Genomic DNA, 19,201 nt, shown 5'->3' with positions numbered 1-19,201 from the left:
CCAAAATGCCACACATAGATGTTCAATCTTATGACCCCTGTTGAGATGTAAGCACTCCACGATAATTAATAAGTAAACTTAATTATTCTATTAAAACTTAGCTGAAGATATTTATCAGATTTTTTTTGAGAAAAGGTTTTGATTGGCACCATGAATACTATAAAATGATTGAACTGCCACACATTTTCCAGGTTTTTTCCAATCCCATTCTTTCTTTAATTTGAGAACCTTTTCTCTGTAGGGATTTTCAGTGAGTGGCGAAGAGGGAAGCATACCATTACAATAAACTCTTGATTTTTGCAGTATGAATACCAAATTCTATGAAATATCTGCAAAAGGTTAAAATTCTAGGTTGATATTCCCCAGTTTGAGTCACCTCTTTATATGCTAAGGGAGTACAAACCAGTTTTAACATTAGTCAAAGTAAAACAAAATTGGGAGAGTAAGTCTCCTAGAAATAAATCTATATTGCAATATCAAATAGAAATGACTTAGAGATTTTGCACTCTAAGAATTATTGCATCATTGCATTCCTCCAGTAGCACAGATAATAGTTACCTTAAAAGACATGTGTAACCTTGATAACAAGGTAACTTTCAAAAAATAACTTGAAACTTCTAGTTAAACATGGAGAATTTAATACAGTACATACTTACCTCCATTCCTTCCCAAACCTACTAAAATGACGTTGAAGGAATAAACCTAAACCCAAAAGGACAAAGAGACTGAACAAAGAGAAGACAGTTGATGAGAGGGCTCAACAGAATTATGGAATCTGTAAAGCTGATGAACCGTGTAGTTCAGAAATGCTTTCTCCTCACTTCTGATGTTTTCCTTCTTGAAAAAAAGAGCTCAGTTAGTACAGCTGGGCCTCTCCCAGTCCTTTGTTCATCCACCCTCAGTGGAGTATTCCACTCCCCTCCGTCCTCTGTGCTCCTGGGAGAGGAAGCCTGTTCATCAGAACACACGTTCTGCTGTGCTCCTCCACACCGAGGTCTGCCCCAATCCAGGCTGCTTGATTCTGGGGTACGTTAGCTGGCCCACTGACTCTCAAACCAAGCTGCATGCTCCAATCTGGCCTCCAACAGTAATAAAGGAGATATGTTGACCTCCATATTTACTTTTTGCTTTATTTCTCAACTTGTTCAGGATGCTTGCACAAAGAAGGAATGCTATTATTGAGACCCCCCCCTCAGAGACCCCATTAGACTAGAGGTAATTGTCTTCGCAGAGAGGAGAAAGTTGAAACCTTACTGCCTGCAGGAGATTGAGAGACAAATTGATTTACACTGTAGAACCCCACAAAGATTTTGAATTTGGAAACACTAAGAACCCTTGAAGAAGAGGGTGAGCATAGGGCTAAAACAGAAGAAACAGGGCTTCCCTGGCGGCGCAGTGGTTAAGAATCCGCCTGTCAATGCAGGGGACACGGGTTTGAACCCTGGTCCGGGAAGATCCCACATGCCACGGAGCAACTAAGCCCATGCGCCAAAACTACTGAACCTGCGCTCTAAAGCCTGTGAGCCACAACTACTGAACCCGCATGCCACAACTACTGAAGCCCGCACGCCTAGAGCCCGTGCTCCACAGCGAGAGAAGCCACCGCAATGAGAGGCCCGCACAACGCAACGAAGAGTAGCCCCCGCTCGCCGCAACTATAGAAAGCCCACATGCAGCAACGAAGACCCAATGCAGCCAAAAATAAATAAATAAATAAATAGTACACACCCCAAATTAAAACCAAAATGAAATATCACTACACACCTATTAGATTGGCTACTTTTTTTTCAACTGACTATCAAGTGCTGGAGCAACTGGAGCTCTCAAACACTGCTGGTGGGAATAAAAAATACTATTAAGAACAGTGTGGCAGTTTTCACAAAGTTAAACATACACTTACCGCATGACCCAACACTAGGTATTTAGTTAAGAACAACAAAAACATATGTACACTCAAAAACCTGTACTTGAATGTTTATAGTGGTTTTACTTGTGGTTGCTGAAAACTAAAAACAGCCCACATATTCTTCAACTAGTGAATGGATAAACCAACTGTGTGCGTCTGTATAACGGAAAAACTCAGCAGTAAAATGAAGCAAACTCCTGATACGCAACAACATGAATGAATGCTGAGTGAAAGAAACCTGACTCAAAAGGCTACATGCTGTATAATTTAATGCATAAGACACTCTGGAAAAGGCAAACTTATAGGGTCAGAAACAGATCAGGAATTATGTCCGGGACAGGGTGATGTCCTGATTATGATGGTGGTTACACGGCTTTATGCATTTGTCAAAACTCATAGCACTCTACACTAAAAAGGGTGAATTTTACTCCATGTAAATTATACCTCCAGAAACCTGACTTTAACAAAAGGAATGAGTTTGAAGTTTTTCATAATAAAGAGTTCTTTTAAAAAGTATACACCCTCTTTCAATTCTACTTCTGGGAAAGAGTTGGACAAATGTGTAAATATATATGAACAAGAATATTCTGATTGAAGTATTGTTTGTCATAGGTAAAAATTTTTTTAAAAACAAAAAACAAAAAAAACCTACCAGTCCAAAGGCAGAGGATTAAACACATTGGGTTTCTACTATACAATACTATGCAGTTTAAATTGCTGACAGGGATATATATTTATTGACACAGAAGAATGTTCACAAAACAGTGTCAAGAAAAAAAGGTTATAGGCCCATTATGTATATAGCTTGGTCCTATTTTTGTAAAAAGAATAATATTTATACACACAAAATATATGCATTTAGATATAGCATCATAGAAAAAAGATTGTAAGTTAGCAGAATGGTAACAGTGGTTATCTCTAATTGGGAGAATTTTGAGTGATGTTATTTTTCTTTTTTGCTTTTTGGAATCTTCTCTTTTCCTTAAAATAATCAGGTATTATTTGTATATTGTAAAATAATAATTAAGAGGAAAAGTGACAAGCCATTGCTAAGATCTGATATTCTCTACCATTCTGGAGCCAACTCCAACATTTCCATTTTATTTTTTAAAAAAGGAACAAAAAGAAATTCTTGCCAATGTGCATGGATTTGTAACCAGCCAGTGATGGTGCTATTTAAATAAAATATATGTAATACATGAAACAATAAGCATGTTTGATGGTAGAAAAATGGGGAGAATGCAGGATCTATGAGCTCATAAATAATTGCATTTCACTTTTGCAGGTATTGCCTTAGAAATGACTTGAACCTTTAAAAAAAATAAATAAATAAGGTTTGTTGGTTTTGTATTTGTATTTCATCCTCAAAGCAATGACTCCCCACCAGCTACAGGGAATTAACTGAGGCAGAAGCAGCCAGGGTCAAAAATGTCTGTTTCCTTTAAAGGTTTTTGGTTTTGTTTTTAAAGTATCTTACATTTTGAGTGGTGGGTCTGTCAGAGCCTGCTGCTTTGTCCTAGTAATATTTCTACATGACCCCAGCCAAGTCATTTTACCCTTCAAGACTCATGCTCTTTTTAAAAAAAAGTATAGATATTTTGAAGCAAATAAAATGTCGATGAAAGCACAGCAAGCTCTTTTCCTTTAAGGTTTCAAAGAAAACCCAAATCATTTGTCACAATCTGATCTGAGAACAGACTTCTTATTTGGGGGATGATTAAACCAGTAATAAGCTACCATCGTCACAAGATTTTGCTATATTATCATTTGATTTCTATTCCTATAGCAATTCAGACATAACAATTCTTTAAAAAACAAAGAAAAAGATATCTTTAACTAGAATCTTCTCACTATTAAAGGGAAGAGGCATAAGTGTTACTGTCTTTTGCTTGGGTTGGAATACAACCTTCATTTGAGTTAGATGAATGGTAGAGAATAAAAAGAAAAGGGAGAAGTCAGGCAGAATGAGGAGGCCACCAGAGCAGATGGAACAAATTATTATAATTCCAGGGCGCCATGATATCCTTCCTTGCAGAGGAAGCAGTTTATTAAATATATTAAGGAGAATCCTGCTTTGACATAACATATCCTTTGGTGTCATCTCAGAGACAGTGAAGCATGGGTCTGCCTGCTGTGGAGTGGCACTTTTTATGTTCTCATATATAACTATAGGCCCTGGTTATGCACCCATCCTGTGGAAAGATTGTTGACATCAGCTAAAGAAAATCTCACTGCTAATTGCCCACTCCCCTTGGTTCACATAACACTTCGTTCTACCACTATTTAGAACTTCTCACTGTTGTATTCTTGTAATTGGGTAAGGTATCTGCATCCCCTAAAGAGATTGTGAAGTTCTTGAGGGCTGGGATTATGTCATTAATTTTTTATTTCTAGGGCCTGCCATGTTGCCTAGCACCTAGAAGTACTCAATATATGTTTGTAAACTAGTGAAAGTATTGTTGCTACACTTTGCAAAAGGGACTGCAAAGAACAATTCCAGATGGCTGGAATCTCTACAAAGAATGGCAAACTCCTGGGAATTCCCTGGCAGTCCAGTGGTTAGGTCTTGGTACTTTCACTGCCGTGGCCCAGGTTCAATCCCTGGCTGGGGAACTAAGATCAAGCCACGCGGTGAGGCAAAAAAAAAAAAAAAAACAGGCAAACTCCTTACCATCTCTGCTCCTCCAATAGGTGTAGAGCACTGATTCTCAAGCGTGGGCCCTCAGACCAGTACCATCTAACAGGTCACCTGGGGACCTATTAGAAACGCAAATCTCTGGGCCCTTCTCACCTTCTGAGAAGGACCACATTCTGCCTATGGAATGTGTCTCTCTGCTTTCACTTTACTATGGCTCTCTCTTGAATTCCTTCCTGAGTGAAGCCAAGGACCCTCACTTGGCAGCCTGTCCCAGGAACTTGCCCAAGACCTGGGACATGACCATCCTCTTGTGCCCCATTTTTCTCCAACCTCTTTACAAAGCGTTATTAATAAATCTACTTTTTACCTATCAAAAAATGCAAATCTCTGGACATACCCCAAACCTACAGAATCAGAAACCTTGGGGCAGAGGCCCAGAAATCCGTATTTTAACAAGCTTTCCAGGTGATTCTGATGTACAATGACGTTTGAAAACCAAAAAGAGAAAGTTCAATGGCGCCTATGTCCTTTTTCTGGTTTAGCTTAGCAGCTCTATGACTAGCCATGGGAGAATCCATAAATCCCTCAAAACTCAGTCTTTATAGGGTATAACAAGGGAGTTGAAATGATGCCTGAGGACCCTCCTGGACTAAAATTCTGGGAAAAGGCAGAAAGAAAGTAAATAAATATTCCAGTGACTAGACTCATTCATTCAATCAGCAAATATCTATGTACCAGGCAGTGTTCTGAGCATGGAATCAACGCATGACACAAAGTTACTCCTTTTTAATTAAAGTTGCAACATTTCAGACCACAAACTTTGACCTGTCTTCTGTCTACAAGATTCTCATACTGCATCTGTCATGCGATGTGAACTGGAAAACTGAGAAAATGATCCAGAGTTCTGACCAGACCCTCCCCCAAATTACTTTGACTTTAATTCTTGAAAGCTTTTGTGTTTGCTTAAGGGACTTCAGTACCAGTGTGTTAGAAGACAAGCATGTGATAATAAATGTGATTATCAAAATAGACTATCTCTGGGTCTATGTTACTCACCGCGCAAAGTTGCTTGCCCTTTTAGGAAACTGAATCCATCTAATTCTGTCTCCTCATCGATTCTCTCTTCTAGGCAATTAGTCACCACCTGTACTGTTTGAGCAAATTCCTGTGTTGACCATTCCTCTTTCCTTTTGATCTGCCTCCCTCCCTCACTGAACTCTCATATTCCCCACCACACAAACTCAGAGCACTTAGTGGGTTACTGTAAGGTGTTTTAGACTATTTACCATATTTAGTAAGTTTAAATATCCTTTTAAAAAAGGACCCTTTAAGGGACTTCCCTGGTGACGCAGTGGTTAAGAATCAGCCTGCCAATGCAGGGGACACGGGTTCGAGCCCTGGTCCAGGAAGATCCCACATGCCTCGGGGCAACTAAGCCTGTGCACCACAATTACTGAGCCTGCGCTCTAGAGCCCGTGAGCCACAACTACTGAAGCCCTCAAGACACAACAACTGAGCCTGCGTGCCACAACTACTGAAGCCCACGCGCCTAGAGCCCGTGCTCCGCAACAAGAGAAGCCACCGCAATGAGAAGCCCACGCACCGCAATGAAGAGTAGCCCACGCTCGCCGCAGCTAGAGGAAGACCCAACGCAGCCAAAAGTAAATAAATAAATAAATTTATTAAAAAGAAAAAAAAGGACCTCTTAAGAAAAAACAAACCCTTGGGACTTCCCTGGTGGTCCAGTGCTTAAAACTCCACACTCCCAATGCAGGGGGGCCGGGTTCGATCTCTGGTCAGGGAACTGGATCCCACATGCATTCCACAGCAAAGATCCCACGTGCCGCGACTAAGACCCGGCACAGCCAAATAAATAAATAAATAAAACAAGGCAAGGAAAAACAAACCCAGAAGTCACCACACTTGGATACCTTTGACTCTCTGACTGGTTCACATTTCACTGCATTTGGAAGGACAGGAGATGGCGCCAGAAGGCAGCAGAATGCCTTGGTTTTAGTAGGGTTTTAGCCAACCCCAGAGTGAGCAAAGGGCTAGAGAGGGAGAAGTAGGAATTAAAACAAAGGCGTCAGAGTTTGAGTAGCAACTGGGGGGAGCTTTTTTTTTTTTTTTAAACATGTAGGGATCCTCCTGACACTACTGCAAATCAGCCTGGTGACAACAGAAATATCCACAGTAAAGCTAAAGGTAAAAATAAAGGCAACTCCAATAAAAATGTTAAAAAATAAATAAATAAAGGCAAGTCCCTGGAGTTCGCCTCCCTTCCCCCTCTCCTAGATACCAGGGCCTTTGTCCCTTTGGGAAGCATGAGGGCCTGGAGGGGCTGCTCACTCAGAAGTGGGAAGGTGCTGATTTGGGGCTAAGACATCTTTGTGAAACATTATTCAGTTGTGTAGGCAAAATCCCAAAGCCCACCAGCAGTGAAACACTTCCCAGGAGGAATCACACGCAAAACATTTTGAACTGAAACTTTAAAAATTAAAAACTTCATAGACAACCAGGAGGTGGCGCCTGGTAAGACACATTACCTACCTTGGGAGGCTGCATCACAGCCCCAGACACTCCAGGGGAACTCTGTCCTGGCAGAGGTCATTCTGTACGGGACTCTTCTTTCCTACCTTGCAAAAGATGGCTCTGCTTTCTTTCTTTTTTCTGTTCCTCTGTGTTAACTGTCCTGATTCCCAGGAAGTCTAATTTACACTTTAACCCTTTTCTTCTTCTTAGATGGGATGAGTGGGGCTTTGGGGGAACTTCAAAACATAAAACTTATCTGTAAGGGAAAAGTAATTCGGAGGGTGATGAAAGAATTAAAAAGGAAATGACATCTGCAAAATGGCTTTGCTTTGCAGATCAATCACAGTGGACAGAAAAGCATGGTAGGCTCCTGCCTCTGCAGGGGCTGATGATCTAGCATAGGCACTACTCTGTTCACTTGGCTTTTATCCTGCACCCTTATTTAGCTCCCGCTCCCTTTGTTTTGGCTATTTATTGCTACTTGGCAGAAGCAAGGAGGGCAGAGGGAGCTCAAACGGGTGCGTCCTTCTGGCTATGACTCCGGTGAAGGGTATGGAGGAAAAAGAGGTTTCGAAGTCTGGCCTGAAGTTATCTTTGGGTTTCACATTCTGTAATGAGGGATTTAGGATGTACATTCCAATCGGGATTTCCAGTCCCGTGGGGGAACAAGCACCAGCCCACATTCCTGAGACTCGGCAGCCTCTATGCTCCACTTGCCCAGCTCTCTGGTGGCAGGTTTCGCTCAGTCCCAAAAGTCCTGCCTCAGCCCTTTGTTGGGCAGGAGGGAAGACCCTGGGCCCCTCTTCCACTCCTGTGGGATCACATGGTCTCTCTCTGCTCCCTCCCCTCTCTTTCCCTGGAGTCCGCCTTTTTTCTGACGGTGGTAGTGATTGTTTCTAAGGTCACCCCGTCTCTCTTCCTGCCCTGGCCACCGTGCCAGGGGTCAGTGTCCTCTTTGGTGACAAAAGCCGCCCTAGATCTGGGCTCCCTGAGGAGGGAGATGGCTGGGCCCGACAGTTGGAGCCGCTGTCTCTCTATGGTGTTGCTGCAGCCCCTCCCCCCGCTGGGCACACAAATGGGCTTTATTCAGCAAACAAAACCACCCCCCCTCCCAGGCCACACAGGCACGTGGACCCAACCTCACCGTGGGAAGCGGGTGGCGACAGGCGCAGGAGAAAGAGATTGCTCCAAACAAATTCTCTTTGCCTCACTTCTCTTCCTTATTTTCCACAACCCAGGTTCTGGTCCTTGACTTCCTCTCCTCCACCCGCACCCTGAGTCTCCCAGCTCCTTCTGGTTTACCTCTCTCCTAACTCTGCGCTCTTCCTATTCCAGGGCTGCTCACATTCTGCAGGGCATGGGGAACGGGTCCTCCCACCATCTGCCCTACACCATCCAGGGAGGTGCTCCTCAGAGGAGAAGCCAGATGGAGAAGAAGAACCCCTGAGGGAGCTGGATGGGACCCCAAAGGATCGGACCCCCAAACCCTCCGTTCCTGCCCCAGCCCATTCCAGGGGACACCCTTCTCAACAGTGTCTGTGTGAATAGCAGAGGAAGGAAGAGCTCACCCCAGCTGGGCTCCTGAGCCAGGGCCAGGGCTCCTGTGAAACCCGCGGTGCTTCGCTCTGAGCAAGGCCATCCTGCATGCTTAATCGGCTATTTAAGGAGCTGTTCGCCAGCAACCCAGACAGTCCCCACTCCCCACGTACACCCGTCCAGAGCCACCTTAAAAGCGGGAGGCAATTGTGAAGTAGCTGGCCAGCAAGTGGAGTGAAGACTGCAGAGGGAGATATAAAAAAGAGAGGGCAGAAAGAGAGGCAGAGAGAGATTTATCCTGGGGACCCAGAAACTCATGGTACCCCACTGAAAACCAAATCCCCTGGAAGCCCGCAGAGACACAAAGAAAGCAAGAGAAAAAGTTAAATATACGCAACTCCAGGAAACTTCTCTTCTCTCTCTGCCACCCCTCCGCCTCTCTCTCTCCCCTCCTCTCTTCCCCCCTCCCCCTGCCCTAGTCCTCTAGTCCCCAAACTCCCAGTACCTTGTGTTCCTTCCAGGGATACCATGTTGTTCTTCACCCTCCTGCTAGAGGTGATTTGGACCCTTGCTGCCAACGGGGGTAGGTACATCTGGATGTCTGTGTGTGTGTCTGTGTGTGCTGATGTACACATGTTGCCATGCATGCTTAATGGAGGAGGAGGAGTGTAAGAGGAAGCCTAGGGCTAGAATAATAGGCTCAGGGATGCAGGGAAAAAGACAGGACTGGGGAGGAGACCACTTTCCTTCTTTTCCCTTTGCCATTCCAGCCTTGCTGTTCGTGGGGGTGGGGGCAAACTAGCCTGGGTCAGGATGTGTACATACACTGCGGGAGTCACTTTGCAGGCTACAAATTCTCTCCGGAGCTCTTTCCCTCACTGCCCTGGTCCCAGGCAACCCTCCTGTTCTTCTTTATTTACAAACTCATCCAATTAGGGAGCCAAAGAGGCCTGGAGTGCAAGGATAGAGGACTGATGGGGTGGGGGAATACTCCTACGCCTCCTGCCAAACTCACACCCTGATCCCTGACTATGAACCTCATGGCCAAAGTCCCCTCTCCGTTCTATGGGGCGACTAATTTCCTGGTTTTTCCTGAAAGCTGTAGCAATAACAGTCGACACTGTTGGGCCCTTTACAATTTACACAGGACTTTCAGGAACTCCCAGGAGAGGAGGAAGGACTCTTGGGGGGAACAGGCCGAGGTGCTCCAGGAATGTCCCCAGAACCCCTACCCCTCATTTTTGTGATCCCTGTGCCTAGCACATAGCAGGTGTGTAATTAAAATTTGTTGGAAGAACAGGATGAGGGGGGTATCCAGAGGGCAGAAGGGGAACACAAAGAAGATGATGGGGGGGGGCACCCAGCCGAGGAGAGTTGTAAATTGCACCTGAGGAGAAAGGAACAAATTGGGAAAGAGGGGGAAGAGATGTAAAACTACTGTGTTGAGGATTTGGTGGGAGGGGAAGGGCAAGGCTCTCAGCCTGCCCAGAACCAGGGAATTCGAGTTGTTGAAGTGTCCCACTGAGCTGGTGAGTGAGAGGCTGCCTCCAGCCCTCCCTTGCGCTCCTTTTCAGAATTGTCTGAACGAAGGGATGGGCCAGCAGAAGAGCCCAACGATGAGATCAAGGATATCTTGGAAGTCTGAGGGATTTATTTAAGGGAATAAGAGAGAGAGAGAGACAGGGAGGAAGTTAGAATTTTTCTCCAAAGTTTCTAGCAATTTGAATAATGCAGAGACAACCTGCAGGAAGGCCTCCCTTTCCCCTTGAAGCAGTTTGGCCCTGGGTGAGAGCTGGACCAGCAGACCCCCGACCTTTTAGCTGGAGACAGGACTGCACGAGAGCCTGGCATGTGACCCAGCTGGCAGTGCTCTTTTCCACACACAACGCTTCACTTTGATCCTGTCCCTGCCAGCCTGGCAGCCTGTGCCCACCCACTACCCTCAACGTGGAGCGGACCCTGCCCGATTCCCACCTTCCCCAGCCATCTGGGAATCTAGGGAGCAGAGCTTCCTGGTGATGGGAAAAGTTTCCTTTAGAGTTCCTGGGACCAGAGGAGGAACTTAAATGTTCATTTACAGCTCAGTGCCTTCTTCCGTGCAATGCTTCCAAGCAAAGGAATAATCGCCCTCTTCCCTCAGCAGCACTGCCCGCCCACGCTGAACTTCTTGCCCCTCTCTTTGTTCCAGTCCCTTTCCTCCAAACCCTACACCGTCACCTCAACCCCATCTTCTAAGGGTTCGATTGGTTTGGCAGAGGCTGTAGAAAAGTGAGGGTTGGGTATTTTGCACATTTGGATCCAGGTTAATTTTAGTCTCCTGGATTTATCTCTTTTCATTTCTCCTCCCCCTTTACTCAGTGAGCACAAGCACAGCCTGGCTGGTGATTTTAAATAGCCCCCCCCCCTCGACCTTTCCACTGAGGTGTCCAGTTTCAGGGCTTCCTTTGGGAAGTGCTAGAGCAGAGGGAGGAGAAAGGGGGGCGGTGTGGAGGAGGGCCCTGCCCCAGGCTGCGCTGGCTGTAACTCAAATTACTCTGCCTTGCAGGTCAACACTGGACATATGACGGTGAGAGCAGAACTCAAGGCCTACCGACACCCCTTCCCCACTGGGACCTCTTCACCTGGCGGGAAGACTTAGCCACGTGGGTGGGGAGGTTTCCTCCAGCTCCTCATCCTAGCTCCTCCCTTCCCCGACTCCCCATGCCCCAGCTTTCACATATATGATTCCTAGACCCTGTTCTAACAATCAAATCCCACACACCCTGATTCAGCAGAAAAGCCAGTTATGTCCTCAGTCAATCTGTGCGGGAGTGAGGGAGCTGGAGTGGAAAGGGAACTGGGTGGGGAAAGGCGCCATAAGCTTAGCTGCCAATTCTCCTCCTGGCTCTCTCTCTATCCTGATGGATCCTACCCCCACCTGAATCTGGAATTGGGACAGAGCTTGAGGTCAGGGGTGAGGAAGAGGCCGGCAGGACAGTTTGTGACCCTGGCAGAAGTGGAACCCGATTCCTTTGCGTTTCTGATTAATAACTTAACCGAATTCCAGAGTCAATGCAAGGTCCAGTGCGAAAGCAAGAAGTGAATGATGGAAAGTCAGCAGATCTGAGTCTTAAGGCCACCTGATGGGGGGGTCCCAAGGAGACCCTACCTCTCTAGGATCATTTCATTTCCCCAGTTTTCCTGCTCCTACTCAAATCCCACCTTCCTGGGTATGCGGGCTTTCTATCCATCCCCTCTTCCTCTCATTTAGCTTTCTTGCCTTCCAACAAGAGGACAAGTAAGTAAAAGCAACTCTCCCCGTTCATCAGGAGAGCTGGGGAATCATCACTGCCTCTGCGTAGGTGAAGGGACTGCAGCAGCAAGTCCAGCAGGGACGCCTTGCTCACCCAGCCCCGCACAAGTGGGAGCTTCATCTGGGGTGGAGAGAAGTGCATTTCTGCCTCCACACGGGTGTATAGCTTGGTGGAGGGTTGCTGAAGGGTGGTTAGGGGCTGGAGGACAGGACAGATGTCTGTGGTAACCCCCACCAGGTCCACATGGTCAAGACCACTGGCCAGCCTCTTACCCTGAGTGTGGAAGCAACGCCCAGTCCCCCATCAACATTCAGACAGACAGTGTGACTTTTGACCCTGAGTTGCTACCTCTGCAGCCCCATGGATATGAACAGCCTGGCACCGAGCCTTTGGACCTGCACAATAATGGCCACACAGGTAAAAAGACCAGGCCTCCAAGGAGATATAAGCTCCAGTTCCAATCTTAGGAGTCAGAGGTGAAGAAGCATTCTCCTAACTTCTAAATTCTCAGAAGGTTTCATCTATAAATTTGGAGACATGAGAACGGGGATCAGGCTCCTGTAGCCAAAGGCGGGAACTGAATGTGTATGATCAAGCTCTATGGGTGGGTTAGCATCATAGCATTGACTTGATCTTTACTAGAAAAGCAGTGGCTAGGACTTCCAGCCAGTGGTCCAGTGGTTAAAACTCCAAGCTCCCACTGCAGGGGGCACGGGTTTGGTCTCTGGTCGGGGAACTAAGATCCCACACGCCGCACGCAGGGCGCGGCTAAAAAGAAAAAAGAAAAGCAGTGGCCTATGCGAAGAAGTGGGTGCTGTGCAGGGAGACAGAAAAGGCTGGCCAAATCTCCCAAAAGTGGTGGCAACCAGGGGTGGGAACGTATCCACATTCGTCCACCAACCCTAACTCGCTCTCTTTCCCTCACAGTGCAACTCTCTCTGCCCCCTACCCTGTATCTGGAAGGACTTCCCCGAAAATACGTAGCTGCCCAGCTCCACCTGCACTGGGGTCAGAAAGGATCCCCGGGGGGGTCAGAGCACCAGATCAATGGCGAAGCCACAGCTGCAGAGGTACCAGGGAGCAAAGCCTGGATTAGGACACAGTGGTAGGCACTGTCGGTGCCGGGGGAAAGGAAGGATCTGGAAACTGGGAAAAGTCATACTTGGGGGGAAAGGGCAAACTTTGTGGGACAGACTTAGGACATGCTAGAGGTGGTGGTGGTGGCTAGGATAAAAGCTTTTGGGAGGGGGTAGTGGAGAAACATTAAATGATTCAATTCCCTCTCCCCTCCCTCAGCTCCACATCGTACATTATGATTCTGATTCCTACGAAAGCTTAAGTGAGGCTGCTCAGAGGCCTCAGGGCCTGGCTGTCTTGGGCATCCTCATTGAGGTCAGTGGCCCGCAATCCCTCCTTGGTCTCTCTCCACTTCCTCTGCATCCCTCAGTCCTATTTTGCCCATGTCTGTTGCTGGTCGCCCTCTCAAGACAAGTCAGCAACCCATTCTGACCATTTATCCTATACACAAATGTCTTATTCCAAACATGGACTCATCCCGAACTCTCTCGCCCTTTCCTCCCCATACAGGTGGGTGAGACTAAGAATCCAGCTTATGAACACATTCTGAGTCACTTGCATGAAATCAGGCATAAAGGTGAGCCCTAAAAATCTATCTTAAGACAAAGTAACATTAATTAGGCTTCAGGGAAATTTCTCATAAAGGCCTGCGAGGCCTGGAACGAGGCAGTGAGTTGGGGCCGGAGGTGGGCGGGGTGTTCGCTTCTAGGAGCCCTGTCTAGGTAAGCGAGGGCGCAGTGAGAGGGAGATGAGTCCTAGTCTGTTCTTGCCCAGATCAGAAGACCTCAGTGCCTCCCTTCAACCTGAGAGAGTTGTTCCCCCCACTGCTGGCGCAGTTCTTCCGTTACAACGGCTCGCTCACCACACCGCCCTGCTACCAGAGTGTGCTCTGGACAGTCTTCAGTCGAAGGGCCCAGATTTCAATGGGACAGGTGAGTGGTGGAGCGGTGAGACAGCAAAGACATAGTTGTAACCTCAAACCCTTTCCCACTCCCGAGAGCGAGCGCCACTTGTCCCTTAATCCCACTCTTCTACTTCTCAGCTGGAAAAGCTTCAAGAGACACTGCTCTCCACGGAAGGGGAGCCCTCTAAGCTCCTGGTACAGAACTACCGAGCCCCCCAGTCTCTCAATCAGCGAACGGTCTTTGCTTCGTTCATCCAAGGTAACTGTACAGGGCTCGGAAAAGGAGACGGGAAACTGGGGGACTCAATGGCAGGAACTAGGGAACCCCTGGGAAGGAAAAGAAGACTAACAGGGGAAGGGATTTCCAGGACTTGCTTGGACTGGGAACCACGCCCCAACCCCGAGTACTGGCACAGTGTGCTACTCCCAACTGGGGTGGGGATCTAGTCTCACTGACCCAAGTTTTCTTCCCTTACAGTGGGATCCTTGTATACCACAGGTAAGACAGGCCTACCCAGGTATCGAGGGGTGGAGTGCGGGGTAGGGTTCTCCTCAGTGGGTTAGGGAAAAGCTCAATATCTATGTTAGTCTTAGGCTGACACCTTCCATCTTTCTCTCTCCCAGGTGAAATGCTGAGTCTGGGAGTGGGAATCCTGGTTGGCTGTCTCTGCCTTCTGCTGGCTGTTTATTTCATTGCTAGAAAGATTCGGTGAGGTCCTATTCTCCATTCCTCCAGTCCCTTCTTTGGCGTTGAAAAGCATTCGCCTACTCCACCTCTAACCCGTTTCGCCTAGGACATTAGTCATTTCCACTAACCATTCTCCCTCTTCCAGGAAGAAGAGACTAGGAAACCGGAAAAGTGTGGTCTTCACCTCAGCACGAGCCACCGAGGCATAGACTCCTTCCCGGTCACCACAGATGCCTTCCCCTCGCCTATCAGGGAGCTTCTAAAGTGGGGTGCAGGGACTGGACAGAAAATACTGTAGGAGTCGGCTGACGTCCCTCCTTCCTCCAGACAGCCCCTACACAGAGGTATGGACAGGCTCTCATTCAAGGAAGAACAACAGAATCTTCAGCCTCTCAAAACATGTAGATCAGGACAGCCCTATGTTGACAATGCAGAGGATAAACTGTGTTTAGTTGTAGGGGAAGCTGGGGATGTGCCCCAAAGTCCCCCACCCCCTCATCCTTATATCCCTGTCCCTAGATATAGTACAAGATCTCCCCTTAGGAAAAAGGGTTGCTGCTGTTATATTTTTTTCCCTCAATATATTAGGAAATTAAATTTGCCGACCCCGCCTCCGGCCTTACTTTGGGGGCTCTTGAGAACGGGAGAGTTCCTTAATGCCTCAGATGGCAGAGGTGGGCAAAGGGTAGGGAAAAGGAAGAATGGGTGAATAACTCCTTTTACCCCAATTCTGGAGAAGGGGAGATCCACTTCTGGAAAATGCTTAACCCAGAGCTTCTGACATGTTAGACACCCAGCCCAGATTTCTGCCCTGTATCGAAGCTATGCTTGGAGGGAACCAGAGGTTGCCAGGTTAGGAGGGAGGTTGGAAAAGAGACATGAGAGGGCAGAAACCTCAATTAACATGTTATCCCCTCCTTTTTTTTTTTTTTTTATCCCCTTCTTTTAGCCAAGTTCCCCCACAATTATAAAGTCCTTTTTATTAGTCAAAATCACAATCACCTTGATTAAAAGGATGGGATATGCCATCCTCAGCAGAAAATGATACAGTTTATAGAAAACCTCCCCGCCCCCCCCAACACCCCCAATTAAAAACTAGAAAAAAATCTGCCCTCCTTCCCTGCGATGTCACAGTAGGCTGACTCCCCCAGTGGCACTGCGGCTCTGGGGTGGGCCAGCTCCCCGCAGCACCCTCCAGTACACCTTGGGGAGAGGAGGGATGCTGGTGGTCAAGGAGGTTGAAACATTAGTTCCAGTAATACCAGTTCCCAAACATGCACTTCCTTCCTTTCCCCCAAAGCCTGGGACCAAGGGGAAAGCTGGATAGATATAAGCCCAGCCATAAGGAGCAATTTGAGGAGGGAAAACATAGTCCAAGGAGGTTAGGAGAAGAATTCCAACATACTTCCTCCCTCCTCCCGCTCAAAAAAAAAAAAGGCAATTTGGGGGTCTTTATCACACCAGAAATGGTTCCCCTCAGACCTGAGAAAAAGACTAAGATATCCAGTCTGGGGAGGGGGTACTGGGAAACTCAGAGCTCGTCTACCCTTGAACCTCCAATTGACTTCATCTCCACAGCAATGGCTAAACTAGGTCCCTTTTCTTGGCAACCTGCACTGTCCAGAACAGGAGATGGAGAAATACAGGGCGAGGAGATCAGGAGGGCACCCCAGGCCCAGGGGTCCCCCCCAAGGTTCCCTCAGTCCTCGGGTGGGATGCGCAGGGCAGAATACACCATCACCCGACTGTCCTCCTGCCGTCGGCCTGCAGAGGGGAATGGGGGTGAGTCTTGGGCAGGGTGAGAGCAGAGCACTGACACATGGGGAGTCCTGGACAACAAGGGGAGGGGGTCCCCAGATGGTGGGGATAAGTGCAGATTCAAACCCACCAGTCACTGACTGGCTGAACCCAGACTGCTCCTGGTAAAGCCTAGAGACTAAAGGTCATGAGTGGACAAAGCAAAACCCTGAAGGTGGTGGAATAGACCGACGAGGAGACAGAGAATGGTGGGCAATGGACCCGGGCTAGGGCTGGGCTCAGTCATGGGCAGTGGGCAGGCAGGTGGGATCTGTCAGGCGATCAGTCCAGGTAGTCAGTCCTTACACGAGAGACTGCGCTGGATACTTCGGAAGGACCCTCCAGCTGTGATGAAGGCCCAGAGCCCCATGGAAACAGTGACTGCATAGATGGGCAGCAGGCTGGCCTCGTACCAGGGGTTCAGGAATGTCTGGGGATGGGGGGAAGAGTAGAAAAGCGGTTAGATTCTTCCTCTAATCCCCATATTCTCTTTGTGCCTTTGACCCAAATCTCCCCCAGATATCTCACTCAAATCTCCCAGTCCTTCAGAACACCGATATCTTGTGGTTAAGGGCATTTGTGATTTTTCAGCCCCCTCAGAGGTTTCTGCCACTCCTGCTCACCTCAGGCCACCTGCATTAGTTTGACTAATCCATTCAAACTCCTCCCTAGAGCATCCGCAGAGCAGGTTATACAACTGATGCTGAGGTGAGAGACGTCTAAAGACTCACCTTTCTGCCTCCTCCCAAGATAAGTTTTTAAATGTTAAGAAGTGAGAATATATTTCCCCTCCATCCCACTCACCATTAAGTTCTTTTCTCTCTAACTCAGGCCCCTGTCCCCAACTCACCAGTCCCGATGTCAGTAGGTGACTCCCAACCACCAGGCCCAAAGCCCAGTACCGTCTCCTCTCACAGGCATCAAAGAACACAACTCCCCAAAAGGTATGGAGCAGGATAATGGCTGCTGTCAGAAAGGCTGCAGGGAGGGAGATGGGGATGAGATACATCCCTCATCTTCTCCCAGCCTCCTGAGATGTTGAGCCAAAGAAGTCTCCCAGGGAAGGCCAATAAATCAGATCAGGGTCAGGGATGAATGGGGCATGAAGGCAAGAAAGAAAGTGGATCTTACCTGAAGTCAAGAAGTAATAGGGTGAGTCTCCATGGATCCCAACCACACCTGGCCCAAGTGCATCGGCCAAAATATTGATAACAGAGAAGACACCACTGATGATACCGAAGGAAAGACCAGAAACTGGGGGGAGGGAGGGTTTCATCAATGTCAAAGATCACTGTAGCCTTATTACCAGTGATCCCTCCCCATTCCCAGTCACAGTTCCGCCACACCTACTCTCCCTCCAGACCACCTCTCCTTGGAAGTCAGGTATGAAGACAAACAAGAAGCCGCTTAGGACATGTGGATGTTTAGAGACTTCCCTGGGAGAGAGGAGTGTCCAACTCCCTCCTCCAGTCCCTCTCCCTTGGCTCACCATAGGCCATCTGGCGGATGGAGATGGGTGATCTTCCGTCCTCACTCAGCGATGCTAACCCCTCATCTGCCTTCCTGGGGTGGGGTGGGTGGGATAGGGGAAACATGAGGGAGGGCAGGAATCGCCTTCCCCTCTAATATCTGCCCTTAGTACCTCCTCGTCCAAACCACCACCCAGGGCTGCCCCACTTATAGTTCAGTCCTCTGCCCTTCTCCCCTCCAGACCACCCCATCTTCTTACTTAAGCAGCTTGTAGTAGGCAAAGCGGAACACCTCCTGTAGAAGGACAGAGACTGCAGCACCAAAAATCAGGAGGCCATACTGGAGTCGGGCATCTGACCGGTCGGTCACATGGACCAAGATGAACCAGACCACAGAGGCCAAGAGCAGGGAGACCAGCCAGAAAAATGCCCTGAGGAAAGACAAAGGCAATCAGACAAGCAAGGGTAGGGGGCATCCAGGGAAATCAAAGAGGGGAACCAACCAAGGCTGCAGCATAAAAAGTGGAAGTTAGACTTCCGGATTGTCCAGGGAGACAGGGAGGAGATAGGATAGGTGTCTCCACCAAGGGAGTTTGTAGGGATCCGAACGCAGGGAAAGGGTAAGAAATCTGATTAAAGAGTCTTCAGAGTGATGAGAGCCAGAGTGTAGGAGGACAGGAGGGCGAGGTATCCATTCCTGGATACTCCCTTAGGGCCGGCCGAGGTCAGCACAGCCCCCTTCCAAGTCTTCGCCTTGGGCCTCCTCGGACGTCGCGGGAGGAGTATAGGAGGAATCTGTGCGATCTCTGGAAGGCGGAAACCAACTGCGGGAAAGGGCAAATCACCCAGATCCCTGACTCGACCCTCTCCAATCTTCACCTCCGACTTGTCTCCCCCTCTCAGGCTTCCAGGCTCGCCCCAGTTCCTCCAGCCCCTTTCGGATCTCTCTCTTCGGCGTCCTCCCGCGTCTCCCCAACCCCTTAACTCACCCGGCGACCAAGATGATGACGCGAAGCGGGTCTCCTGCCACAGTGATCAAGAAAAGCGCAAAGGCCGGGCCGAAAGCGACGAAAGTGCATCCGAAAAACACTGCGGCCCCCATGGCTGGGCAGCTGGGGGCGAGGTGGGGGCCCGGCCAAGAGAGGCGAAGGGGTGAAGCACGCCAGCCAGGGAGTCCGCGTGGGGTGGCGACGCGACCCCGTGAGGGGCGCGGTGCAATGTCACCCCGGACCCCCGGGAAGGCGGGGACACCGAAACCCCAGATACAGGTCGGCGCGACTTCCTCTACGGAAGCCGAGGAGGGGACAAACCCCTGCCGCGGCCCCATGGCCACCTCCCATCTAATCCCCACCCCCTGGAGG

The 19,201-nt window shown here is 48.4% G+C and overlaps 2 protein-coding genes across 5 annotated transcripts; one reads left to right on the top strand and one right to left on the bottom strand.

Moving 5' to 3' along the window:
• Positions 1–4,720: 4,720 nt before the first annotated feature.
• On the top strand, positions 4,721–15,184 carry CA14 (carbonic anhydrase 14). 2 transcript variants are annotated; one of them, XM_082475509.1, is made up of 13 exons: positions 4,721–8,314; positions 8,412–8,994; positions 9,134–9,195; positions 11,158–11,178; positions 12,143–12,322; positions 12,833–12,975; positions 13,202–13,297; positions 13,493–13,559; positions 13,757–13,914; positions 14,025–14,145; positions 14,365–14,385; positions 14,511–14,595; positions 14,720–15,184. In XM_082475509.1, the coding sequence occupies exons 3-13, from the start codon at positions 9,141–9,143 to the stop codon at positions 14,781–14,783; spliced, it is 1,011 nt and encodes a 336-aa protein (XP_082331635.1). In that variant the 5' UTR covers positions 4,721–8,314; positions 8,412–8,994; positions 9,134–9,140; the 3' UTR covers positions 14,784–15,184. The 2 variants fall into 2 exon arrangements, with proteins under 2 accessions (XP_082331635.1, XP_082331634.1); XM_082475508.1 differs by having other exon boundaries at positions 8,412–9,195.
• Positions 15,185–15,539: 355 nt separating this feature from the next.
• Positions 15,540–19,168, bottom strand: APH1A (aph-1 homolog A, gamma-secretase subunit; the record flags this gene model as incomplete). Of its 3 annotated transcripts, XM_082475502.1 has the most annotated exons (7): positions 15,540–16,338; positions 16,678–16,801; positions 17,222–17,349; positions 17,503–17,625; positions 17,861–17,934; positions 18,101–18,271; positions 18,830–19,141. In XM_082475502.1, 7 exons carry the CDS (start codon positions 18,940–18,942, stop codon positions 16,274–16,276), a joined length of 798 nt encoding a protein of 265 aa, XP_082331628.1. In that variant the 3' UTR covers positions 15,540–16,273. The 3 variants fall into 3 exon arrangements, with proteins under 3 accessions (XP_082331628.1, XP_082331629.1, XP_082331630.1); XM_082475503.1 differs by lacking the exon at positions 17,222–17,349 and having other exon boundaries at positions 18,830–19,167; XM_082475504.1 differs by lacking the exon at positions 17,222–17,349 and having other exon boundaries at positions 16,199–16,801; positions 18,830–19,168.
• Between the last annotated feature and the right edge of the window lie 33 nt (positions 19,169–19,201).

The sequence above is a fragment of the Balaenoptera physalus genome (genome assembly GCF_965194825.1).
Source record: "Balaenoptera physalus genome assembly, chromosome: 1".
Lineage (NCBI taxonomy): Eukaryota > Metazoa > Chordata > Mammalia > Artiodactyla > Balaenopteridae > Balaenoptera > Balaenoptera physalus.
Note: the sequence above shows the minus strand (reverse complement) of the source record. Positions and strands in the feature narration are given on the sequence as shown.